This window comes from Lolium rigidum, chromosome 7 (assembly GCF_022539505.1).
Source record: "Lolium rigidum isolate FL_2022 chromosome 7, APGP_CSIRO_Lrig_0.1, whole genome shotgun sequence".
Classification (NCBI taxonomy): Eukaryota; Viridiplantae; Streptophyta; class Magnoliopsida; order Poales; family Poaceae; genus Lolium; species Lolium rigidum.
In genome coordinates, this window is record NC_061514.1 from 1,267,991 (window position 1) to 1,288,779 (window position 20,789).

The 20,789-nt window shown below is 44.9% G+C and overlaps 1 protein-coding gene across 1 annotated transcript in view; it reads left to right on the forward strand.

Annotated features, from left to right (window-relative positions):
• The window catches only part of LOC124679269, a 30,941-nt gene that overhangs the window by 4,461 nt on the left and 5,691 nt on the right, over positions 1–20,789 (forward strand). Inside the window, exons 8-13 of the mRNA XM_047215063.1 lie at positions 451–470; positions 15,959–16,308; positions 16,475–17,002; positions 17,387–18,590; positions 18,705–19,058; positions 19,308–19,545. Of these exons, the coding sequence (XP_047071019.1) occupies positions 451–470; positions 15,959–16,308; positions 16,475–17,002; positions 17,387–18,590; positions 18,705–19,058; positions 19,308–19,545 (2,694 nt within the window). The remainder of the gene's footprint in view (positions 1–450; positions 471–15,958; positions 16,309–16,474; positions 17,003–17,386; positions 18,591–18,704; positions 19,059–19,307; positions 19,546–20,789) is intronic.

Below are 20,789 nucleotides of genomic sequence, written 5' to 3' on the forward strand. Positions count from 1 at the left end.
AACCACAGCCATATGCCGCTAGAGACATGATGAGTAACCTTAATCATAGGTTTGTGTATGGCCACAGTGATGCTTGATGACCGTCTTGGTGCCCTTGTTGACTTGCACATTCTTAATGAGGCAGTCGAGTGCTTAGATCACATTGTGTACAAGGAGTCCAGGTATAAGTTATCATAAGCGTTGCACATTCTTTTATTGAACGACGATGGCATGTCCATGAGGCCACAGATGATCCAGAGTAGTTGCTGTGTTGCCTACTTCGTGTTTCCTTGTCGGCCCTCCAGAATTGTGACTCATGAGACCGTGTGGGTAGTGGTGGCCGAGACCGCACGGCTGCACCTTAGAGCTGGTGTGGAGAGAACGGCTCTATCACTAGCCTCGTGATCCTGCAAGGAAAGCAACCAACACACTTTTATGTAACATCATAACTGTCTACATCACATAGAATAGCCGTGGTCATCTCGCGACTCGTTAGTCAGCAATCAGCATGCACATTTTTATTCGCGAAAACGTAAAAGCCTTGCGTTTCGATGCATTGATAGATAAAGAAGGTTTGTATGTACAATGTCCAGAAGTAGGACCAACGCCACGCCGTACAACTCAACCCAAAAGACCTAATCTAGGGGAGGAGTTGGCGAAGCCCCGGGCGTCCGCACATTGTCGCGCCTCGGCCTTGATGTCACTAAGCAAGGAGGCCACCGAAGGACGCGCGTTGTCGAAGACCGCAACGTTCCTGTGCTTCCAAATCCACTTCCAAATCCACGACGCCGTGAGCATGATGAGTGACGATGTTCCTTTGCGCAATTGGCGTGGGGTGGTCGGCACCATCAGCAACCACCACTCCACGAAGTCACCCTCAACCGTAGGAGGCCCAACAGTGGATGGAATCCACGACAGATCCTCAAACCAAACTGTCCTAGAGAAGGAGCAGCTGGTCAGGATGTGCGCCATAGTCTCCACCGACTGGTCGCACAGTGGGCATCTTGTCGCGTGGGGCAGTCTCCGACACGCCGCACGCTCACTCGTCTCAAGCACCGATCCGGGCAAGCAAGCCGGATAAAGAACTTCACCCGGGGGTGGCGTCCAAGATTTCCAGTTGAGTTTCCAGGCAATCAGCATGCACATTGCATGCGCCATGGTCGCCTTAACATGCCCTGTGGGATTGGGAAGCTGCTTTCTAGGTAGTGGCATGGGCAATAGGGACACTGGAATGACACCAGACAACACATGCAACCACTTGTTTTGTACTACAGGATTGTGCAGATCATGTGTTGATTTTGTGTCGAATATGCGTGTGAGCCGTTTACAAGTTGGACTTGGAGATGTGGAATTATGCAAGGTCTCAATTTTATGTGTGATTAGGTATTACTCCCTCCGTTCCAAATTAGTTGATGCAGATTTTTTTTTCCAAAATGAGCGAACCTACACACTGGAACGTGTCTAGATACGCTGTGTAGACCAAATCTGACCAAAGCTGCATCAACTAATTTAGAACGGAGGGAATACTAGTGTTGGAGTCTAAGACATGTGTCAAACTGAAGCACTTTCCAAGCTTTTGGGAGAGAAAAGTTAGTAAGGTCCATGTGGCCCATGAGTATCTGTTTGGTGTGGTTAGTCCAAACATATATCTCTTTTGTATGTACCTTTTTTGTGCCAATCATAGACGTCCATGTTAACCCTGTAGAACGAAATGAGGACGAAAGTGCAAGAGTGATGTTATGCGTACATGAAGCTCTCCATGTGGTGGGCTTGGTATTGAGAAGATTCGTGTCAGGATCTTATATGTGGAGAATATATCTAGTGCTACATGGTCTGATGTGCTACTTGATTTCACAACAATCCGTGCCATCCCTTTTGAGCCAAGGGACCTGATTGATCAAAGCTTTTGTTCTGCTACCTACCATGAAACATATGCATATCAGTGCCTTTACTTTTTAGCATTGTGACACAGAGACCATCCTTTCTGATATCTCTAGTCTCTTTCTTGCACCATTTACGATCAATCCAAGATAACAGTACTGCCTTTCTATTTCTCCTCTTGTTGATTCTTGCACCTTTCTGATATCTCTAGTTTCTTTCTATCCTGGATTGATCGTAAATGGTGAGCCCTGGCAGCGGTGGTGGTGACTTCTTCTTGCCGGTTGTTGGGTTCCGGTGTCGGGTCCTTGTTGGAGCTCTGTGGCGCGTTGAGGGTGCTCGTTGCGAAAGTGCTCAATGGGTGTGTCTCTGCTTGGTGATGCCCTTCGACTCTAGGTGGTGGCACACAGGCGTCGTGGCGTCGTCTTGGCCGCGTGCGACCCTTCGGCAACCCCCTCGACGCAGATGGTGTCAGTGCGTAGGGTGGTCTCGAATGCGCGCTTCCCTTCGATTACGTCGACGGTGCAGTGTCGTTGTTGGGTCTCGGCGATCCAATGTCGTTCGATTACTCCGGCGAGGACTAGAGCTGTGGTGCCCCTCTTGCGTATCCCTGGGCTCTTCCTTGTGATCGCTGTACTTGGGTTGCGATGAGTTCTCATCGGCCAACCGCCCCATAGATTTGTGGGGTGGTCACTTTTTCCTCCTCGGTCTTGTGTGTTGTGGGTGTGTGTTTTTCTTTTTCTTCTTGTAACCCCTATGTACTCTGGTTCATTTGGACCCATCTTTTTTTTTGAAAGATAATATATATTAAAAGCTAGCAAGCCGCCTCATTAAAAACCTTTCAGCCCACTTAGGTACCCTGATAAGGAAAAGAGTGCGTCAGAAACTTGCAGCCCACAAATCACACCAAGTTACAATCAGCCCCAAGGCTGTGAACTAGAAAAGCAGGTGGCTCAGCATCCCAGGAAAACGACCCATCCTGTAGGCTTATATATTTTTCGCAAGAATGAGCCGCCTGGTTAGCCTCGCGACGAGCATGAACTAAGCTAAAAACTTGTGAACAACAAACTCAGCTCACTAATCTCATCTAAGATCTGCTTGACTACTGAAAGATCATTAGCTCTATTTTTCCAAAGTCGGACCAAATCTTCAGAGTCAACTTCAAAAACAACATTAGTGAAACCCCTGCTTCTTGCATACCCAACAACATCTCTAAAAGCAAGGGACTCCACCATCAAAGGACTAGACACACCTCGGTAAGTCTTACCCGTAGCACCACGGAAGACCACCCCCTCGCGTGCAACAGCACCAGCCAGATTGTCATTGACATTAACAGCACCATCGGAATTAATTTTAACAACTCCATCAGGTGGTCTCTGCCACTTACATTCCGGCCTAGCAGATTTAGGAACACCCTTATCCCTTGGTAACTTAAGAGTCTGCAAGGTTTCCTTCACCATCTCCATAGTTTTAGCAGGACTAAAACCACTCTCACCATGAGTCAGATTATTTCTCGATGACCAGATCGAGTACATGACTGAAGTTATAATAGCTTTCTCATGTTGGTTGAAAAAAGGCCCACACAGGATATCTTTTGCCCATGTCACTGGATGTAGCTTCGGCAATTTGACTACAAGAATTTCCTTTGCGGCTTCCCAAAACAATTTCGCATGACTGCATTCAATTAAAGCATGCATCACACTTAGATTCTGCTTTACAAGGAGCACATGTGCTGTTATCCATTATATGTCGCCGTGACAAAGTCCTATAGTCAGGAAGAATTCCTCGAAGAACTCGCCACCAAAATACACGCACCTTAGGTACTACTGGCAGTTTCCATAATCTTCTCCATAAATCAGTATCATTTTCAGACGAAGACACAACATGTCCATTATAAATCCTAGCCTCCTCGACTGACGCGCTTCCATCAAGGACTTGTAAGCCAACCGAACTGTATAAATTCCAGATTTTTCTTTGGACCATGCCAGCCAGTCATCACCCCCTGTACTCCTCAATGGAATACTCAAAATGGAATCAACATCCGGAGCAAAAATATCTCACGGATCAAAGGCTCATTCCAATCATTACTTGCGCTTAAAAGCTCGTTTACCATGACAAGATCAGTTTCCTTCGGACGACCCATTGGTCTCATTGTCGCGAGTTAGAGAGCCTACAATCTTCCCAAATCGAAATAGACCGACCGTAGCCCATTCGCTTTATAAGACCCAATTTCAAAGCCTCCCTTCCTGCCAGAATCGCACGCCAGGTTTTCGATGCTGTCCTTGGAGCATTGGCAGTCATCAACTCCTGGTTATGGAGATACCTGGTTCGAAGAACCCGGGAACACAAGGAGTCTGGCTTCATAATTATTCTCCAAGCCTGTTTTCCTAGCAAAGCTACATTAAAAGCCTGCATATCTCGGAAACCCATACCCCCTTGTTTTTTTTGGAATAGCCAATTTATCGGCTAACCAATGCATAGACCTTATGTCTAAATTTCCACTCCACCAAAATTGTCCCATAACAGAAGTAAATTTCTTGCAAGTACTTTTGGAGAGTAAAAAACAACTCATACCATGGATCGGCTTGGCTTGGACCACTGATTTTATTAAAGCTTCTTTTCCTGGGCAAGATAGATTCTTTTCAGCCCACCCATTCACACTACTTCTTGCACTTTCAGTAATATACTCAGGCCTCGCTTGTTAACTTGCCAACAGCAGTAGGCAGACCAGATGCTTTTCACTGAAGGCTTCAATATGAATATTCAGATGTTGTTTCACCACTTCCCTGTGAGTGTGAGTATCCGACGTACAAGGACTGAAGAAAATAGCACTCTTCTCCTTATTCACTTTTTGTCCAGACGCCAAATGATATATATCCAGAATTTCATTGAGCCTGGTAGCACTAGCCCCGTTTGCATTGATGAAAATAAGACTATCATCAGCAAATAACAGATGAGAGATCCATCGAGATCTGTTGCACACACGAACTCCCCTATCAATAAAGCCTGAATTGTAGTAATGTAAACAAATATGGTGACATAGGATCTCTCTGCCTGATTCCTCGAGAAGGAATAAAAGGTTCGAGCAGCCCACCATTCACCTTAACAGAAAAACGAACTGTAGATACACACTTCATAATTATCTGCACTAACCTAGGTGGAAATCCAAGTTTAGTCAGTATTGACTCCACAAAAGGCCATTCCACACGGTGATAAGCTTTCATCATATCTAATTTGACTGCACAATGACTCTTTTTTCCCTTCTTCTTTCTCTTCATAGCATGAACACACTCAAAAGCCACCAAAGCGTTGTCACTAATTAATCGTCCTGGCACAAAAGCACTTTGTTCCTGGCTGATAGTGTACTCCAGTACATGCCTCATTCTGTTCGCCACCGTTTTAGTTGCAATTTTGTAAAGAACAAAGGCACAAAGAAATGGGCCTATATTGCTTAATGGGCTGGGGATTTCTCACCTTGGGAATGAGAGTTATGGCAGTATCATTAATCATCTCCGGCATTTCCCCTCCATTTAGAAAGCCTAGCACCGCACCACACAGCTCCGGGCCAACTAGATTCCAGTGGCGTTGGTGAAATCCTGCCGTGAAGCCATCAACACCTGGTGCCTTAGAGGGATGCATTTGGAAAAGAGCTCTCTTGACTTCCTCTTCAGTAAAATCGGCTTCAAGATTGACCTTATCCTCTTGCACCACTTTCTCATTAACTAGATCGATAAGTCCCTGCATATCAGGAGCTCCTTCCAAGTATACAAGTTTTTATAGAAACCTTGTACCTCATCTTTTACCTCTTCCGCATCATCACACCAAGTACCATCCTCGTGTTGGAGAGAGGATATTGAGTTCATTCTCTTGCGCTGGGAAGCAAAAGCATGGAAATAAGCAGCATTACGATCACCTGATCTTAGCCAGTTAACCCGAGATCTTTGCTTAATCCAAATCTCTTCTTGGAACAGAGCCTCATTAATTCTTTCCATAATTTTCTTCTCCTCGGGCGAAGGACCTCTACCCAAGGAAATTCTCCTCACCCTGTCAAGTTCCCTCCTCAAATTACTGAGCTTTTTCTTGAAATCCCCAAAGGTTGCTGTACCCCAGGATGATAAACCATTCTGCATACTTGAGAGAGTTTTCGCAAACCCCTCAAGACCAACGCCTCTTTCAGCCTTCTCGCCGTAGATCCACAACTACTTTGTCATAATCACCATGGGTTTGCCAAACATTCTCATATTTGAAAGCTCTCCTCCCCAAGGGACGATGACTGATATGTTTCTTTAACTCCGTATGAATCATAGTGATCAGACTGAACAACACTAATATGTTTAACTTTAACAACCTGAAATAGATTCAGAAGGCCATCATTACCGAAAGCTCGATCAATCCTTGCCTTAACATTAGCACTACCTTCTTGTCTATTGTCCTAAGTATAAGGCAAACCAGAGAAACCAAGATCAATCAGACCACAATCTTCAGTCACTTCTCTGAAAGCCCTCATCTGCCACTCATCTCTATCATGCTCACTAAAATGTTCCGTGTTGTATAGCGTTTCATTGAAATCACCACTACACAACCACGGGAGATTTCGGAGCTGGTGTAACCTCCTCATCAGAGTCCAAGTTAGATATCTATTCTCTCTGCGAGATTCACCATAAATTCCTGTGAAACGCCATGGAGGAACAGACCCATCCTTGCAGTGAATTATTGCATCCATATGATGTAAGTTATAGCTCTTAATATTAACTGTCACTGCTGATGACCAGAACAGTCCAACACCGCCACTAAGGCCATCGCTATTCGCTGCAAACACCCCAGAGAAACCGAAAGTGCTTTTTAACTTCTCAACTCTTTCCGCAGAAATTTTTGTCTCCATTACAAAGAGTAGAGTGGGATCCAATTGCTTCACGAAACCGCGAAGCTCTTGAACTGCAGGGTGGTTCCCCAGCCCCCTGCAGTTCGCACTAACACAATTCATTGGTCCCGGCAGGGCTGGTTCTCAGCCGCCGCCAAAGAATCAGAATCAGATTGATGCTCTTCATCTTCTCCAGTGCCCTTAGCTCTTTTTGCCGGGACAGAAACCCCAGCAATTTTACTTGGAGAAGATGACTAATGCATTTCTTTTTGACCCCTCAGGATCCTCCTCGAACATGATTACATCATTTGGGCCTTTGATAACTGGAAAAGTAAAGTCCAGCGATGCTTTGGGAGTCTCCCTCCTGTACACTTGGGCACCACCACCCCGACCACCTCCAAGAGCTTTAAAATTAAAATTTGAAACCACATTCTGCACATGGCTAGTGGAAGGATTGGTGTTCCCATTAGATTTTTCAGCACCAACAGACTTAGCTTTAGAACCATCCTCCTTAGCTTGATAACTCGCTTTATTAGTATCTTTTGTCAAAGGGTGCTGCCATTGAGGTTCTTGCTTCCACGGTTCCTGATAGCGCAGCGAGCCATCATAAGGACACTTCCCATTCTCATCTCTTTCAACGGGAGTTGGGCAAAAATTTTCAGAGTGGCCAATCCTCCCACACGAGAAACAGAAATACGGTAATCTCTCATATTTAATTGGGTACCATTCTACCGTCTTCCTCTTCTTGGATTCAATCGGGAAACCCCTCATAAGAGGTTCATCAAGATCAATCCAAACTCTAGCTCTCAAACTTTGTCCCCAACCAGATCGAGAACTATTTTCATGAAGATTTAGCCTAATAAATTCTCCAACTTGGTTAGCAATAGCCTTCCCCCGTGTGTCATTCATCCAGTTGAAGGGCAGATCATCACATCTGAACCACATCGGAAGTCTCCTGAATCTCCGATGACTTCATACTCTCATCGAAATCATCCAGAACCACCGCAAGTTTTGATACTGTCCATGGTGCTCTGTCCATGGTGCTCCTTCCCAGATGCGCTTCCGATCGTTCTCAAAGTCCATACTTGCTAAGAAAATATTATCCCCTTTAGCCGTGAATTTCAGACCTCTAGGGTTTCCCCATTGCGGGCGAAGAGCACTCTCAATTGTCTGGATATGAAACTTCTTGGCAGCGAGAACCTTGCCCATCACTGCATACCTGACCGGAGTCTCTCCCTCATCCGGGATCATCTTCCATGACCAAGATCTTTTTCTCCTTGGCCATGAGGCCCAGCTTGGAAAGCTTGGACCTGACCCCTAGGATCACCTTTTCCCCTCCATCCGCACCCGTGCTTGCACCAGTCTCCGGCACCGAACCCGCCATGGCAGATCCTGCGAGAGGTGGTCCGAAGCCCAGCGTCTCCATCCCCGATCGTCGAGCTCGACCAGAACCTGCGAGAGGTGGTCTGAAGCCCAGCGTCGCCGTTCCCGATCGTCGAGATCGACCAGATCCTGCGATCGGTGGTCCAAAGCCCGGCATCGCCGTTCCCACTCGTCGAGCGCGATCAGATCGCCTGCTGATCGCCACCCACGTCGCCAGGAGCCCCTAAACCCTAAGAAAACGGTTCGGGCTTACCTCTTTGTTTCATTTGGACCCATCTTGTAAAGGCTGAAAAGATTCATAGGTAACTTGACTGAATATATGTTCAGGCTGGCTTATGCCCGCCGTAGTCACAGTCAAAAAAAAGTCTGCTCATGCCCACGAGATGGAGGTGCCAAGAACAACTTGCTCAGGGTTGCAGCTGCCGGCTGGGAGCCCTACAACGCCGGGGTTACTCCAGCTCCATGCTTGTCGGCGGCAGGTCACATAGCTTTGATTTGGAGCGTACTGGATTTTGCGGCTGCCTGATGAGTTACCCTACACTTACCTAGCTTTGATTTGGGACGAACTGAATCTCGAAGCGGCGTGCTGAGCTGCTCCAATCAAGCTTGCATTTTGGCGCGATTTGAAAACAGTGGGACCAATTTGCCAATGTGCCATTGGGGGTGGCACATCTGGAGTCATGTTTAATCCTTTGGTTCAGATTGGACGGTCCAGTTTGCTGGAATGACGTAGCACACACAAGCCATGTAGCATTAGATATCTACTCCTTATATGTGGTATCAAAGCATACCTTGATGCAGAGGCTGGGGAAACCCATTTCGAAAAAAAAATCAAAGCATACCTTCGGAGTTACACATGCTTGTATAGGAGAGCGGGCATATGGTGCATGGTTTGTGCGGGCTTGAAGTGTCCACAAAGTAAAATCATGGCATATGTTTTGGCCCTGGACGCACGGCCATGGGCGGATGTGCCTAGCAAAGAGATCTTGATCATCTGCCCAATGTGGTTGTGTTTTTGATGATTGTTGGATTGATGCACTAGCCAAGTTTTCCAAAAGTTCAAACGGTTAGAGGGCTGGCAATATATATAATTCAACACACCCCCTCACGTCTAGGTTGGACATACCGAGAGATCGTAGCCATGCATGGAAAGACCTTAGCGTGAGATCAACATACCTGAAGACGTAGAAGTGGGATAATTGGGAGGTTGCAACTGTTTTTATATTAAATTGTGCCTTAGTCAGGGTTTGAATTTGAGACCTCCTGATACCATATTGGATTGATTCACTAGCCAAGTCTGAACTGTTAGAGAAGGGCTGGTAATATATATATTTCAACAACGAGGATACTGAGTTATTGGAATGAGGTTAAATGTAACATCTGATCTTCTACGGATGCCCATGTGGTTGATAGTACTCCCTCCGGTCCTTTTTAATTGACTCAACTTTAGTACAAAGTTGTACTAAATCCTGTTGGAGGAATAGTAACTTGTATTTCACGGGGCCAAAGGTCACAATATATAGTACATGTACAGAGTGAAATATGCAGGATACCTCGTAACTACTGGGGATCGACAACACTGAGTTTGGAGAGTAGAAAGTTAATGTTACGCTCTACTCTGGGCCTTCGTAAAGAAATCCGCTAACTGGAACTCTGAAAGGCACATACTAAGCGCAATAATCTGATCCTGCACACTGGCACGAACAAAAGAAGCATCAACACCAATATGCTTGGTAATGTCATGTTTCACAGGTTCACGTGCAATATGCTTGGTAATGCTTGGTAATGCCTGTGTACTGGTCAGACAAGAGAGTCATGGGTGTCCTATCAAAGACACCAGAATCTACAAGTACCACCGTAACCAAGTCACCTCAGCAGTCAGAAGAGCCATAACTCACAACTTAGCCTCTGCACTCGAACGGGAAACTATGGTATGGTTCTTTGTCTTCCAGGCAATGAGAGAATCACCAAGGAAAACACAGTATGCAGACATGGACCGGCGATCCGAACGATCACTTGCTCACGTGGCATCGGAGTAGGATTGGAGTTGGAACGAGCTGGAATGAGGAAATAAGAGACAGAGAGATCGTTCCACGTAAATAGCGTAGAACACGAAGGTGACTATAGTGGATCGAAGTGGGAACAGAGACAAACTGACTCAAAATATGGACAAGTTAAGAAATATTTGGGCGAATAACAACCAAATAGACATGACTCCTGACAAGATGTCGAGTCGGATTAGAGAGAGGATCACCATCAGAGGCATGAATAGAAATATTGAGCTCCATAGGAGTCTCAACAGTACGGTCATCAGTAAGAGCGGCACGATCAAGAAGGTTCTGAATATAACGTTCTTGGGATATAAAGAAGCCATCAGAGGTGGATGAACCCTCAATCCCAAGAAATAGCGAAGTGGATCAAGACCGGACATAAGGAACTGCTTACTGAGACGTGCCTTGACAAAGGCAATATACTTAGGGTCGTCAGCAGTGATGATCATGTCATCAACATACATAAGAAGAGTGAAAAAACAACGTCGGATCACGATGCAAGGGGGATGGGACTGCCGCCAATCCCACCTCCCGTCCCGCTAGGAAAGCCAGTTTACTCCATCTGAGGGATCCCGCTCTACCCCAGCGGGATTAGCGCTGCCGTCCCGTTAATCCCGATTGTAACTGCTAGCCTACGTGTCCGGGAAGAGCGGGACCACGCGTGGGAAAATTAAATTGGGCAGCGTCAAAGTAGCTACTAGTTGAATTCTCCACCTGTTTTAAAATTGACGGGATCCACTGGGCAAATGTCTCCTGCTTCCTGATATCCCGCTCGGTCACGTGAAGTCCCGATGGGTGTAATAGTCGGGAGGCGGGATGTCCCGTGCCCGTCCCGTTTGCATCTTTAACGTCGGATCATGTGCAGCAGTGACCACAGAAGCAAAGCGCTCAAACCATGCACGAGGGGCTTGCTTAAGGCTATAGAGAGAGTGACAAAGACGAGTGGTGGGTGCATATAAACCTCCTCACGCCACTCACCATTAAGAAAGGCATTCTTAACACCAAGCTGAGACACAGATCAATGGCGAGCAGAGGCCACAACAAGAAGAGTCCGAACAGTGGTCATGTGAGAAACATGAGCAAAAGTCTCATTATAGTCACGACCATGCTCCTGCTGAAAACCTGTAGCAACGAGTCGAGCTTTGTATCGCTTAAGAGTACCATCAGAGCGGGTCTTAACCTTATAGACCCACTTACAGGTGATAGGATGAACACAGGGAGGAAGAGGAACGAGCTCCCACGTGACAGTGCCCTCAAGTGCAACAATCACCTCAGCCATAGCGAGTTGCCATTCAGGATGAACAACAACCTCACGATAAGCAGTCGGCTCTAGGATAGCTGAGACACTATAGCTAGCAGGGTTATAGAAACCACGAGGACGGGGCCAAGTACGTAGGGAATAAGATGGCTGAGACGGTGCACCAGAAGTAGAGGGTGCATCAGTCGACTCGTGCATAACACGTGGACAACGAGTATAGTGAAAAGGAAAAGTAGGATGAGAAGAAGCAACTAGAGGAGATAACGGTGAAGAGTGTGAAGGAGGCGTCGAAGAAGTCGGAGGAGACGAAGGAGAAGACGTCGTTGGAAACGTCGGAGGAGACAACACAGAAGGAGAAGAAGAGACAAGTGGGTCCGAGGGAGGAGAGTCGGGAAAAACCAGAAAAGATAGATCCTCCACAATGGAGGTTGAGGAGGTCGAACGTGGATACAAAGGACGAGATTCATCAAAAGTCACATCCGAAAAACTGCGCATCCGACGAGCCACTAGAGCCATTGAATAGAACAAGAATTGATGTCAAGAATGACGCGACCACCAGAGTAAGCTGGCCCGCAAACAACAAGTTCATCTTAAGATGTGGAACATGAGAAATATCAGGAACAAAAATAGGAGTCGAAAGAGTGCCCTAACTAGAAATAGAAAGAGAAGACCATCGGCAATAAGAACACTAAGAGGAGAAGCTAGAGGTTGAAGAGAGGACAAACAAGAAGAATCAGAAGTCATATGAAAAGGTCCAGAGTCCAGAAACAACGGGGATGGTGGTCGCGCAGTGCCAAAAGAATCAGTCACAAAACCAACAGTCGAGGGAGACCTTGATGCGGCGAGTAGCCACCTAAGCCGCACAATGTCCTGCTTCAACTGGAGAAGATCCTGATGGGCCAGAAGGAGCACGAGGCCCAGGAGAAGACGACTGCTGACGTAGATCACGCTCCTTCGTGTAGCAGCGGGACTCAGAATGATCATCCATGTCATAGTAGGTGCAGTGAGAACGGGGGTGACCCTGGCTCTGACCCTGGGCCGAAAGATTGGGTAAAAGTGGCGGAGCAGCTGGCCTCGAAGGAGGTGATGGAGCAGGCAACGACGAAGGGCCACGGGTAGCTAGCACAGAAGGAACATCCTGTAAACCAATACCACGTAGGCGAGTCTCCTCAGCATGAAGCTCATACGTCACCTCGGAAAGGGGAACACGACCACGAGCAAGCAGCTGAGCACGAGGGGGTCAAACTCCGGACGGAGCCGAGACAAGAACTCGTAGACGCGCAGAAACTCCACATTAGCGCGCACGGTCTGACAACATGGGTAGGTTCCACATACAACAAGAGAGTCGAGCTGGCGCCAAATCGCAACACTTTGTGTGTAGAACTTATCACTAGTAGAGTCACCCTAGCGAAGATCATGCTCCTGACGAACCACAGACATATATAGAGCACGGCTGATAACCCTGACGAAGGTGAGCCCACATGTCAGCGACAGTACTAAGGCCCATAAACTCAAAAGCAAACTGCGGCAGAACACTGGAGGTGAGAACAGCCGCGGCACGAGCATCATCTTCCATCCACTAGGTGTAAGCAGTCAGATCTAGCCAGTAGATCTCAAGATCAATAGAATACTCGTTGGTCTTCTTATCATACGCAACAACGGCCGCATCATCTGCACGCTTGGCGGCATCCTTCTCAGCCTGAGTAGCGTTTGTAGCAAGGACGGGTGGCGTCGGTGGAGTAGGAGCTGTAGGAGCAACGGGGCATGATGGACAAGAGACCTCGCTAGAGAGCACACCCCAGAGACGAAGACCACGCATAAGAATGCGCATAAAGGCAGCGAAATCAGGGTAATTCGCGCCATCAAAGATCATGGGGCAGCGAGGAATCGCAACATAGCCCGACGAGGAAGGCATGCTTTTCTCTTTTTTTAGAACAGCGCTGGTCAACCACGACCAGATCGAGATCGAGAATTAACGGTGCCCGAGCACAATGCGCTCGGGAACGACACAGGTAGTGCTGGGGGCGGCACGAGCGGGAGGATGAGGATCCGGCGACAGCGGCCGAAGACAGCGGGTCGGCGACGGCGGCCGGAGATGGCTACATGGCGGCGGCTGGATTTTGGACGGCCGCGGCGCCGGCTCTGGTTGCGGCTTGTAGCAGTCGGTCTGAGCGGCGGCCTGCAGTAGTCGAGAAGCCCAAGCGTCGGCCGGAAAAGGAGGTGCGGTGGCGGCCGGAGTAGAGGAGGACGACGGCGGCCGGCTAGACGTCAGCAGACTGATGAGAGGAAGAAGACGGTGGCGGCCAGAAATTAGGACGAGTTGCAGCGTCCAGGAAAAAGCCTAAACCTAGCTTTGATACCATCTTGGAGGATGAGCAACTTGTATTCCAGGGGCCAAAGGACACAATATATAGTACATGTACAAGGTGAAATATGCAGGAAAGCCTTTAACTACTGGGGATAATACAATATACAATATCTCTCTAACAAATCCGAGTCAATTAAAAAAGACCGTGGGGAGTAATTGTTTGGTGGGATTGACCCCACGTCTGTAGTTTAGGGAGAGTTGGTCCAACATGTATACCCATGTGGTACACAACACCTCTGAGTTAACCATTGCACCGAAGTGAGGACAACATATATGTGGGCCCACAAATTCATAAGTGCAAGCGTAGATAGGGCATTGAGGTGGGTGTGTGTGTGTGTAACTGAGTCATAAAAGTTAATTGCGGTGCCACATGGTTGCTCGGTCAACTGTAGGAGGATGACTTGACCAATCGTGTTGTTTATGAGCAGGGATCATACAGATGTAGTCATGCTTGCTGAACTCCATTATTGATTTTTTGTTTCATCATGCATGATTTCGATCGCAATGTCCGCATGGATCTAGAGGCAGTGAAGAACAACTCAATGGCGACAGACAAGTGCTTGACATTTGCGTTTGTGGTTTTGTGCCTAGTTCATGAGTTCGGAGCACCTTCAACAAGGTCGAGAGTGTGTTATCCAAGATCATGCATCTACAAAGTATCAAGATCATGGTCGATCGGAACGATCTTAAAGTCATAATTACACACAGTGCTGGCGAAGCTTCCCTACCGTAAAAGTTGGCCAAGATCATGGTCGACTGGAACGATCTTAAAGTCATAGTTACACACAGCGGCGAATATTCCCTAGCGTTAAAGTGGGCCAAGATCATGGTCGATTGGAACGATCTTAAAGTCATAGTTACACACAACGGCGAAAGCTTCCCGAGCGTTAAAGTGGGTCAAGATCATTGTCGATTGGAACGATCTTAAAGTCATAGTTACACGCAACGGCTAACCTTTCATAGCATTGAAGTGGGCCATCCCCCCCCCCCCCCCCCCCCGCCCTATACAGAAGTCGTTAAGAATATGCTTAATTGTTAGGCTTAGATTTCAAAGATTACTGAAAGCTCAAGCGTAATTTGCCTTTTTAGCCCCCTCAACTTTGCTTCGCCCTCTCAACAATCTCCATCAAGTTGCGGCACTGGTTGCACAACCCAACCTATTATATGATACGGATACAATGGCATCGCACACGAATAGTTTGGGTAAGTACTCTACGAAATCCATGTAGAAGTTGTTGAATAGGAGATTGACTCTTCTCTGTCATTACCCTTTTTTATTGACAACTCCTTATGTAGTCATTTTTTTAGGATTATAGTATCGTAGGCATATATCATTTGGTATTGGATGTGTTGTTAGGTTGTGTCAAATCAAATCAGTTCCGTTGTTTTTTTTAGTTGTAGAAAAGAGATCGGGTCTGCTCTTCTCCACCAAAAGCACATTTGAATGGCCAAGTTGCCTTGGAATACTAAGTTGTTTCTTTGGAGTCTTATGAGCCATAAGGTACCAAAGGTGCATGAAATCAAGAATCAACACTAGTTGATCACCGAGGACATTCTCGAGCTCTTCATCGATCCGGATCAGCTTGCCTAGACCCTCTCTGGACCGTGACGCAAACAATGTTATGCGGCAAGAAAAGATGCGCGATCTACCTCCTCGGTGATCTCCATAACGTCCTCCAAGGTCCTCTCTCCATCATAGCGTACTGTCAGCAGATCAAGTTCCTCACGGATGCCTCCGCGACATCAACAACCTCGTCGTGGACCACGCTCTCATCCTCAACGTTCGGTGCGACCTCGATAAAAGCATGTCCAACGCTGTCAATGTTGTTTAGTTCTTTGCTTGTGTCTACACACAGTTTCGTTCCTCCATTCACGCTATTCCAATCATCTTTTCTACAAAACTGTGTCCATCTTGGATATATAAACATGAACCCCGCGTGTGCCGTGTGCAGTATTCCCCATCTTTTCCTCTTGTTTCATGCTCTCGCAGTTATGCTTGAGTGTTTTTGTGGTAAACTCATTTGGATCAGGTGTAGAGGCGCACATGACAGTGCTATGATTTTGTTATGTATACTGTACAAGCCGTTTGGGGAATCTCTTAGTTTTCTTAAGAGGATGTCATTCTTTTTTTTTCATGAACAAATTTTCACTTAGGTTCCAATTATTGGCCAATTTAACAGGTCATTCTCAGCGACAAGTTCAGAAAGTCTTTCACCGAACTAAAATCACGGCAGCTGAGGAGGGAAGTACTCCAAAAGCTTGTCAAACTTGGTGCTGGTTGGAGGACGACATTTAAGAACGTTGGTGTATGTGACACTTTCCAGCTTGCGAAAGTATGGAAGGTCAGGGACCTTTATCTTGTTTGGAGTACTGACGTGGAGAAAAGCGAGAGAAGGTATATCCAGATAATAAGAATCTGGGATCTACTGTCACACCAACATCTTGCAAGAACTGTTCAACGTCTTGAAAATCTGTTTTCCATATACACAGATGATTACTTGGATCACTGTAGAAGAGTGCAGACATGTGGGTACGTGTTGTTTGTTTTTGCTAGGTTATACACGGGTAATCGAGTTCCTGTTATTTCTTACCACTGAACTTCTTGCATATATTCTTTTATTTTCGAAAATATTATTTTATGGATCTACTTGCAGATATTTTTCATATTTTCTCACTTGTTTTGCTGTGGATTACAGGAAATTGGAGGTTCCTCTGATTTGGGATGTTGAGCATGATCTTGTTCGTTATAAGAAGGATTGCACAGTCGATGCTAAAAAAGATCATGATCTCATGGATAAAGCATATGCTATGGAGAATTCAGAAGTTACTGAAAGCTTCTTGCTGATGAAGTTCTACTCTTTATCATCTGGAATGGCAAAACATCTGCTAACTGCTACTGATGGGTCTCAAATCAATATCCCATTTGAACTTACTGATGAAGAGGAGGCGATAATCCGATTTCCGCACACTAGTTTTATACTTGGGAGGTCAGGAACTGGGAAAACCACTATATTGACAATGAAACTGATTCAAGTTGAACAGTGGTCATTAATTGCATCCCAGGGTCTAAATGTGGCCCAAATTGATTTACCTGGGGCTGATGATAAAAATATCATTCCATTGAAGGACACAAGCAAACGAGAAAGATTTTTAAAACAAGTCTTTATCACTGTAAGCCCAATGCTATGTTCAGCTATAAAGAATCACATTTCCAGACTTAAAAGGTAAATCTGTTGAACCGGAGCACTATATGATAGTTTTGTGGATGTTTCCAATTTGTTAAATTGTTTTATTATATCTATTGGAATGTTCATTTACACTCTAAAAGCATATATCAAATGGGGTCAAAATCTTTATCACCAAACTCAAACAATTCTAGCGTATTTTTAACCTTTCTCCCGTTTTGGGATGGCCTTTAGAAGAGTTTAATGTTTTTTATAGTATTGGACTGCATTTTTCCTAACGATTCTTATTTGGAGTTATACGCAGCAACCTTGTTCAGTTATTTTCTCTAAAAGGAATATATTTACTTTAATTATTTAATCAGTTATATCAACAATTTCTACATGCGAGTTGTAATTTATTTCAATTTATTTCAATCCTTGTAGATTTGGCTCAGGTGATGTGTCTGATCAGCCTAGCATTCTTCATATGCATGACGTCATTGATGACCTAGAAGAATTTGCAGAACTACCTGACAAATTTGGTGATCTACCTTGCGAGTACTATCCTCTTACTATAACATATCGCAAGTTCTTGATGATGCTTGATGGAACATGCCGGACATCATTTTTTGATGGGTTTTATACTGATTTAAAGTCTAGCATTGAGGGAGGCCATTCAAAGTCTCTTGCACTGCAAACCTTTATTGAGTTGAAGGAAGTTACCTATGAGAAATTTGTTTCTTCCTATTGGCCTCATTTTAATACAGAACTGACCAAGAAACTTGATGCTTCCACCGTCTTTACTGAAATAATTTCTCATATAAAGGGTGGATATCAAGCAAGCAGGCCTTCTAGTGGAGGCAAACTTGAAAGGCAGGATTACTTGAAACTCTCTGCTAGAAGATCCTCGTCTCTGAACAGTGAGAAGAGATGCATGATTTATGATATTTTCCTTGATTACGAGAGTATGAAGTGCACTGCCAGAGAATTTGATTTGTCAGATTTTGTCAATAGTCTTCACAACAGTCTAATTTCTGAGGGCTACAATGGTGATATGGTAGATTTTGTTTACATAGATGAGGTGCAGGATTTTACTATGGCACAAATAGCACTTCTTAAGTATGTCTGCCGGAACTTCAAGGAAGGTTTCGTTTTTGCTGGTGACACTGCACAGACAATTGCAAAGGGTGTTGACTTTAGGTTTGAAGATATTCGCTTGCTCTTTTATACCACATTCCTCTCGGATACTGGAGTATGTAATCAAGGAACTGAACATGGAAAACAAGTTCATCTCTCAGATATGTTCCAACTTAGTCAAAATTTTCGGACACATTGTGGTGTCCTTCGTATGGCTCAAAGTATCATGAACCTTCTGTACTTCTTTTTCCCATCAAGTGTTGACAAGCTCAATCCAGAGAGTGGGCTTGTACATGGAGAAGCTCCAACGCTGCTGCAGTCTGGTAACAGTGAGAATGCAATTATGACTATTTTTGGAGAAAACAAAAGTGAACATAGTAACCTGCATGGGTTTGGTGCTGAGCAAGTCATATTGGTTCGTGATGACATTACTAAAAAACGAGTTGTTGATCTTGTTGGCAAACAGGCTCTTGTTTTGACTATTGTTGAATGTAAGGGCCTTGAGTTCCAGGTATGAGCCCATCAATTCACTTCAATTGTGCTCATTTTTTGCCAAATATTTTAATTATAAATGTATTTTGAAGATATACTTTGAGGACACTTATTTTGAAAACGTATCGTGTAGGACGTCCTATTATACAACTTTTTCAGTTCATCACCTTTAAGGAATAAATGGAGAGTTGTATATGGCTGCATGAAAGAGAAAGATATTATACCATTATCTGAGAAGATCTCTTATCCGGGTTTTGACAGAACCAAGCATTATCTTCTCTGTTCAGAGCTCAAGCAACTCTACGTTGCAGTCACAAGAACTAGGCAAAGACTGTGGATATGTGAGAACGCTGATGATTATTGTCGACCAATGTTTGACTACTGGAAGAAGCTGTGTCTTGTACAAGTTAGATTGCTTGATTCTTCCTTTGTTCAAGCAATGCAGACCAGAAACAGCTCTTATGATTGGAGACTACAAGGCATCAAGGTTAATTCTGTATATGCTATACATTATGTTTCTTTGTCCATGTTGTTTTAGGGTTAATCTCATAAAATACATTGCATTTTAGTCTGACAATTGGTCTATGCCATCACATTGTATTTTAGTGTTGTGATGGGACTTGTGGCACATACCTACTCCTTTTTGAAAAAATGGCACATACCTACTTGCAGTTTTACCGCATTTGTCTTACACATTTGTTATTCCATGTCACAAGCGCACATCTTTCTCTTGCAGTTATTCAATGAGCGTCAATTTGAGATGGCTGCGATGTGTTTCGAAAAAGCTGGTGATACATACAGAGAGAAGTGGGCAAGAGCTGCCGGACTTTTAGCTACAGCTGACCGTGTCATGTCCACAAATTTGGAGACGGGTCAGTCTTCATTGCAAAAAGCATCAGAGATATACGAGTCTATTGGCATGCATGAGAAAGCTGCCAGCTGCTATATCAGAGTAGGTGACTACGAAAGAGCAGGTGGGTGCACCTCAATAATTTTCGAGTTGTATTAATGGATCTAAGATTTAATCATTCCATAACGTTTTATAAATGCTGAATAGGTAATCTCCTTCAATCTGCAAGTATAGCAAAACATAAAGGGAATGTTTTACCAGAGGTTGATATGTTTGACAAGGCAGAGTCTGGTAGCATCTTTCATATGGCTCGAAGTATCAGGAACCTTTTGCACTTCTTTTTCCCATCAAGTGTTGACAAGCTTGGTTCAGAGACTGGGCTTGAACATGGAGAAGCTCCTGTGCTGCTGGAGTCTGGTAATGATGAAAGTGCAATTATGAATATTTTTGGAGTGAACAAAAGTAAACATGGTGGCCTGCATGGGTTTGGTGCTGAGCAAGTCGTATTAGTTCGTGATGTTGCTACCAAAAAATATATTGTTGACCTTGTTGGTAAACAGGCTCTTGTTTTCACTATTGTTGAATGTAATGGCCTTGAATTCCAGGTATGAGCCTACAGTTCACTTCATTTGTGCTTATTTTGCAAAAATTAATAAAAATATAGCGAAACGTGGAATCTCAAGTACTGTTAAGACTTGGTTTGAGTATATAAAAACACATTGTGCAGGACGTGCTGTTATATAACTTTTTCAGTTCATCTCCTTTAAGAAACAAATGGAGGTTTGTGTATGACTACATGAAAGAAAAAGATATTATAGCATCATCTGAAGAGATCTCTCATCTGGGTTCGGGCAGAAGCAAGCCTTATCTTCTCTGTTCGGAGCTGAAACTGCTCTATGTTGCAATCACAAGAAGTAGGCAAAGACTATGGATATGCGAGGATACAAATGATTACAGTCGACCAATATTTGACTACTGGAAGAAGTTGCGTCTTGTAGAAGTCAGATCACTTGATTCTTCTCTCATTCAAAAAATGCAGACAGGAAGCAGCACTGATGATTGGGGGCTACAGGGCACCAAGGTTAGTGTTTTGAAATCTACTTCACTGTGCCATGCAATATGTCTAGTGAGTGATGTCTTGAGGTCTTTTCTAGGGAAGTATGTGTTGAGCTCTTAATCTCCTGAAAGGAAAAAAGTTTACTCAACTATGAAACTAGACACTCAACTCTCAGAACTTAAAAAAAACGGGTTACTTAATCCTCCAAATTACCTGGTCCAGATGGCATCCACATGGTTGCCAGGAAGTGGTGCCTAGCTATCATATTCCAAAAAGAGAGAAGAAACTTGGAAAAGAGGGTGCGAGGCAAG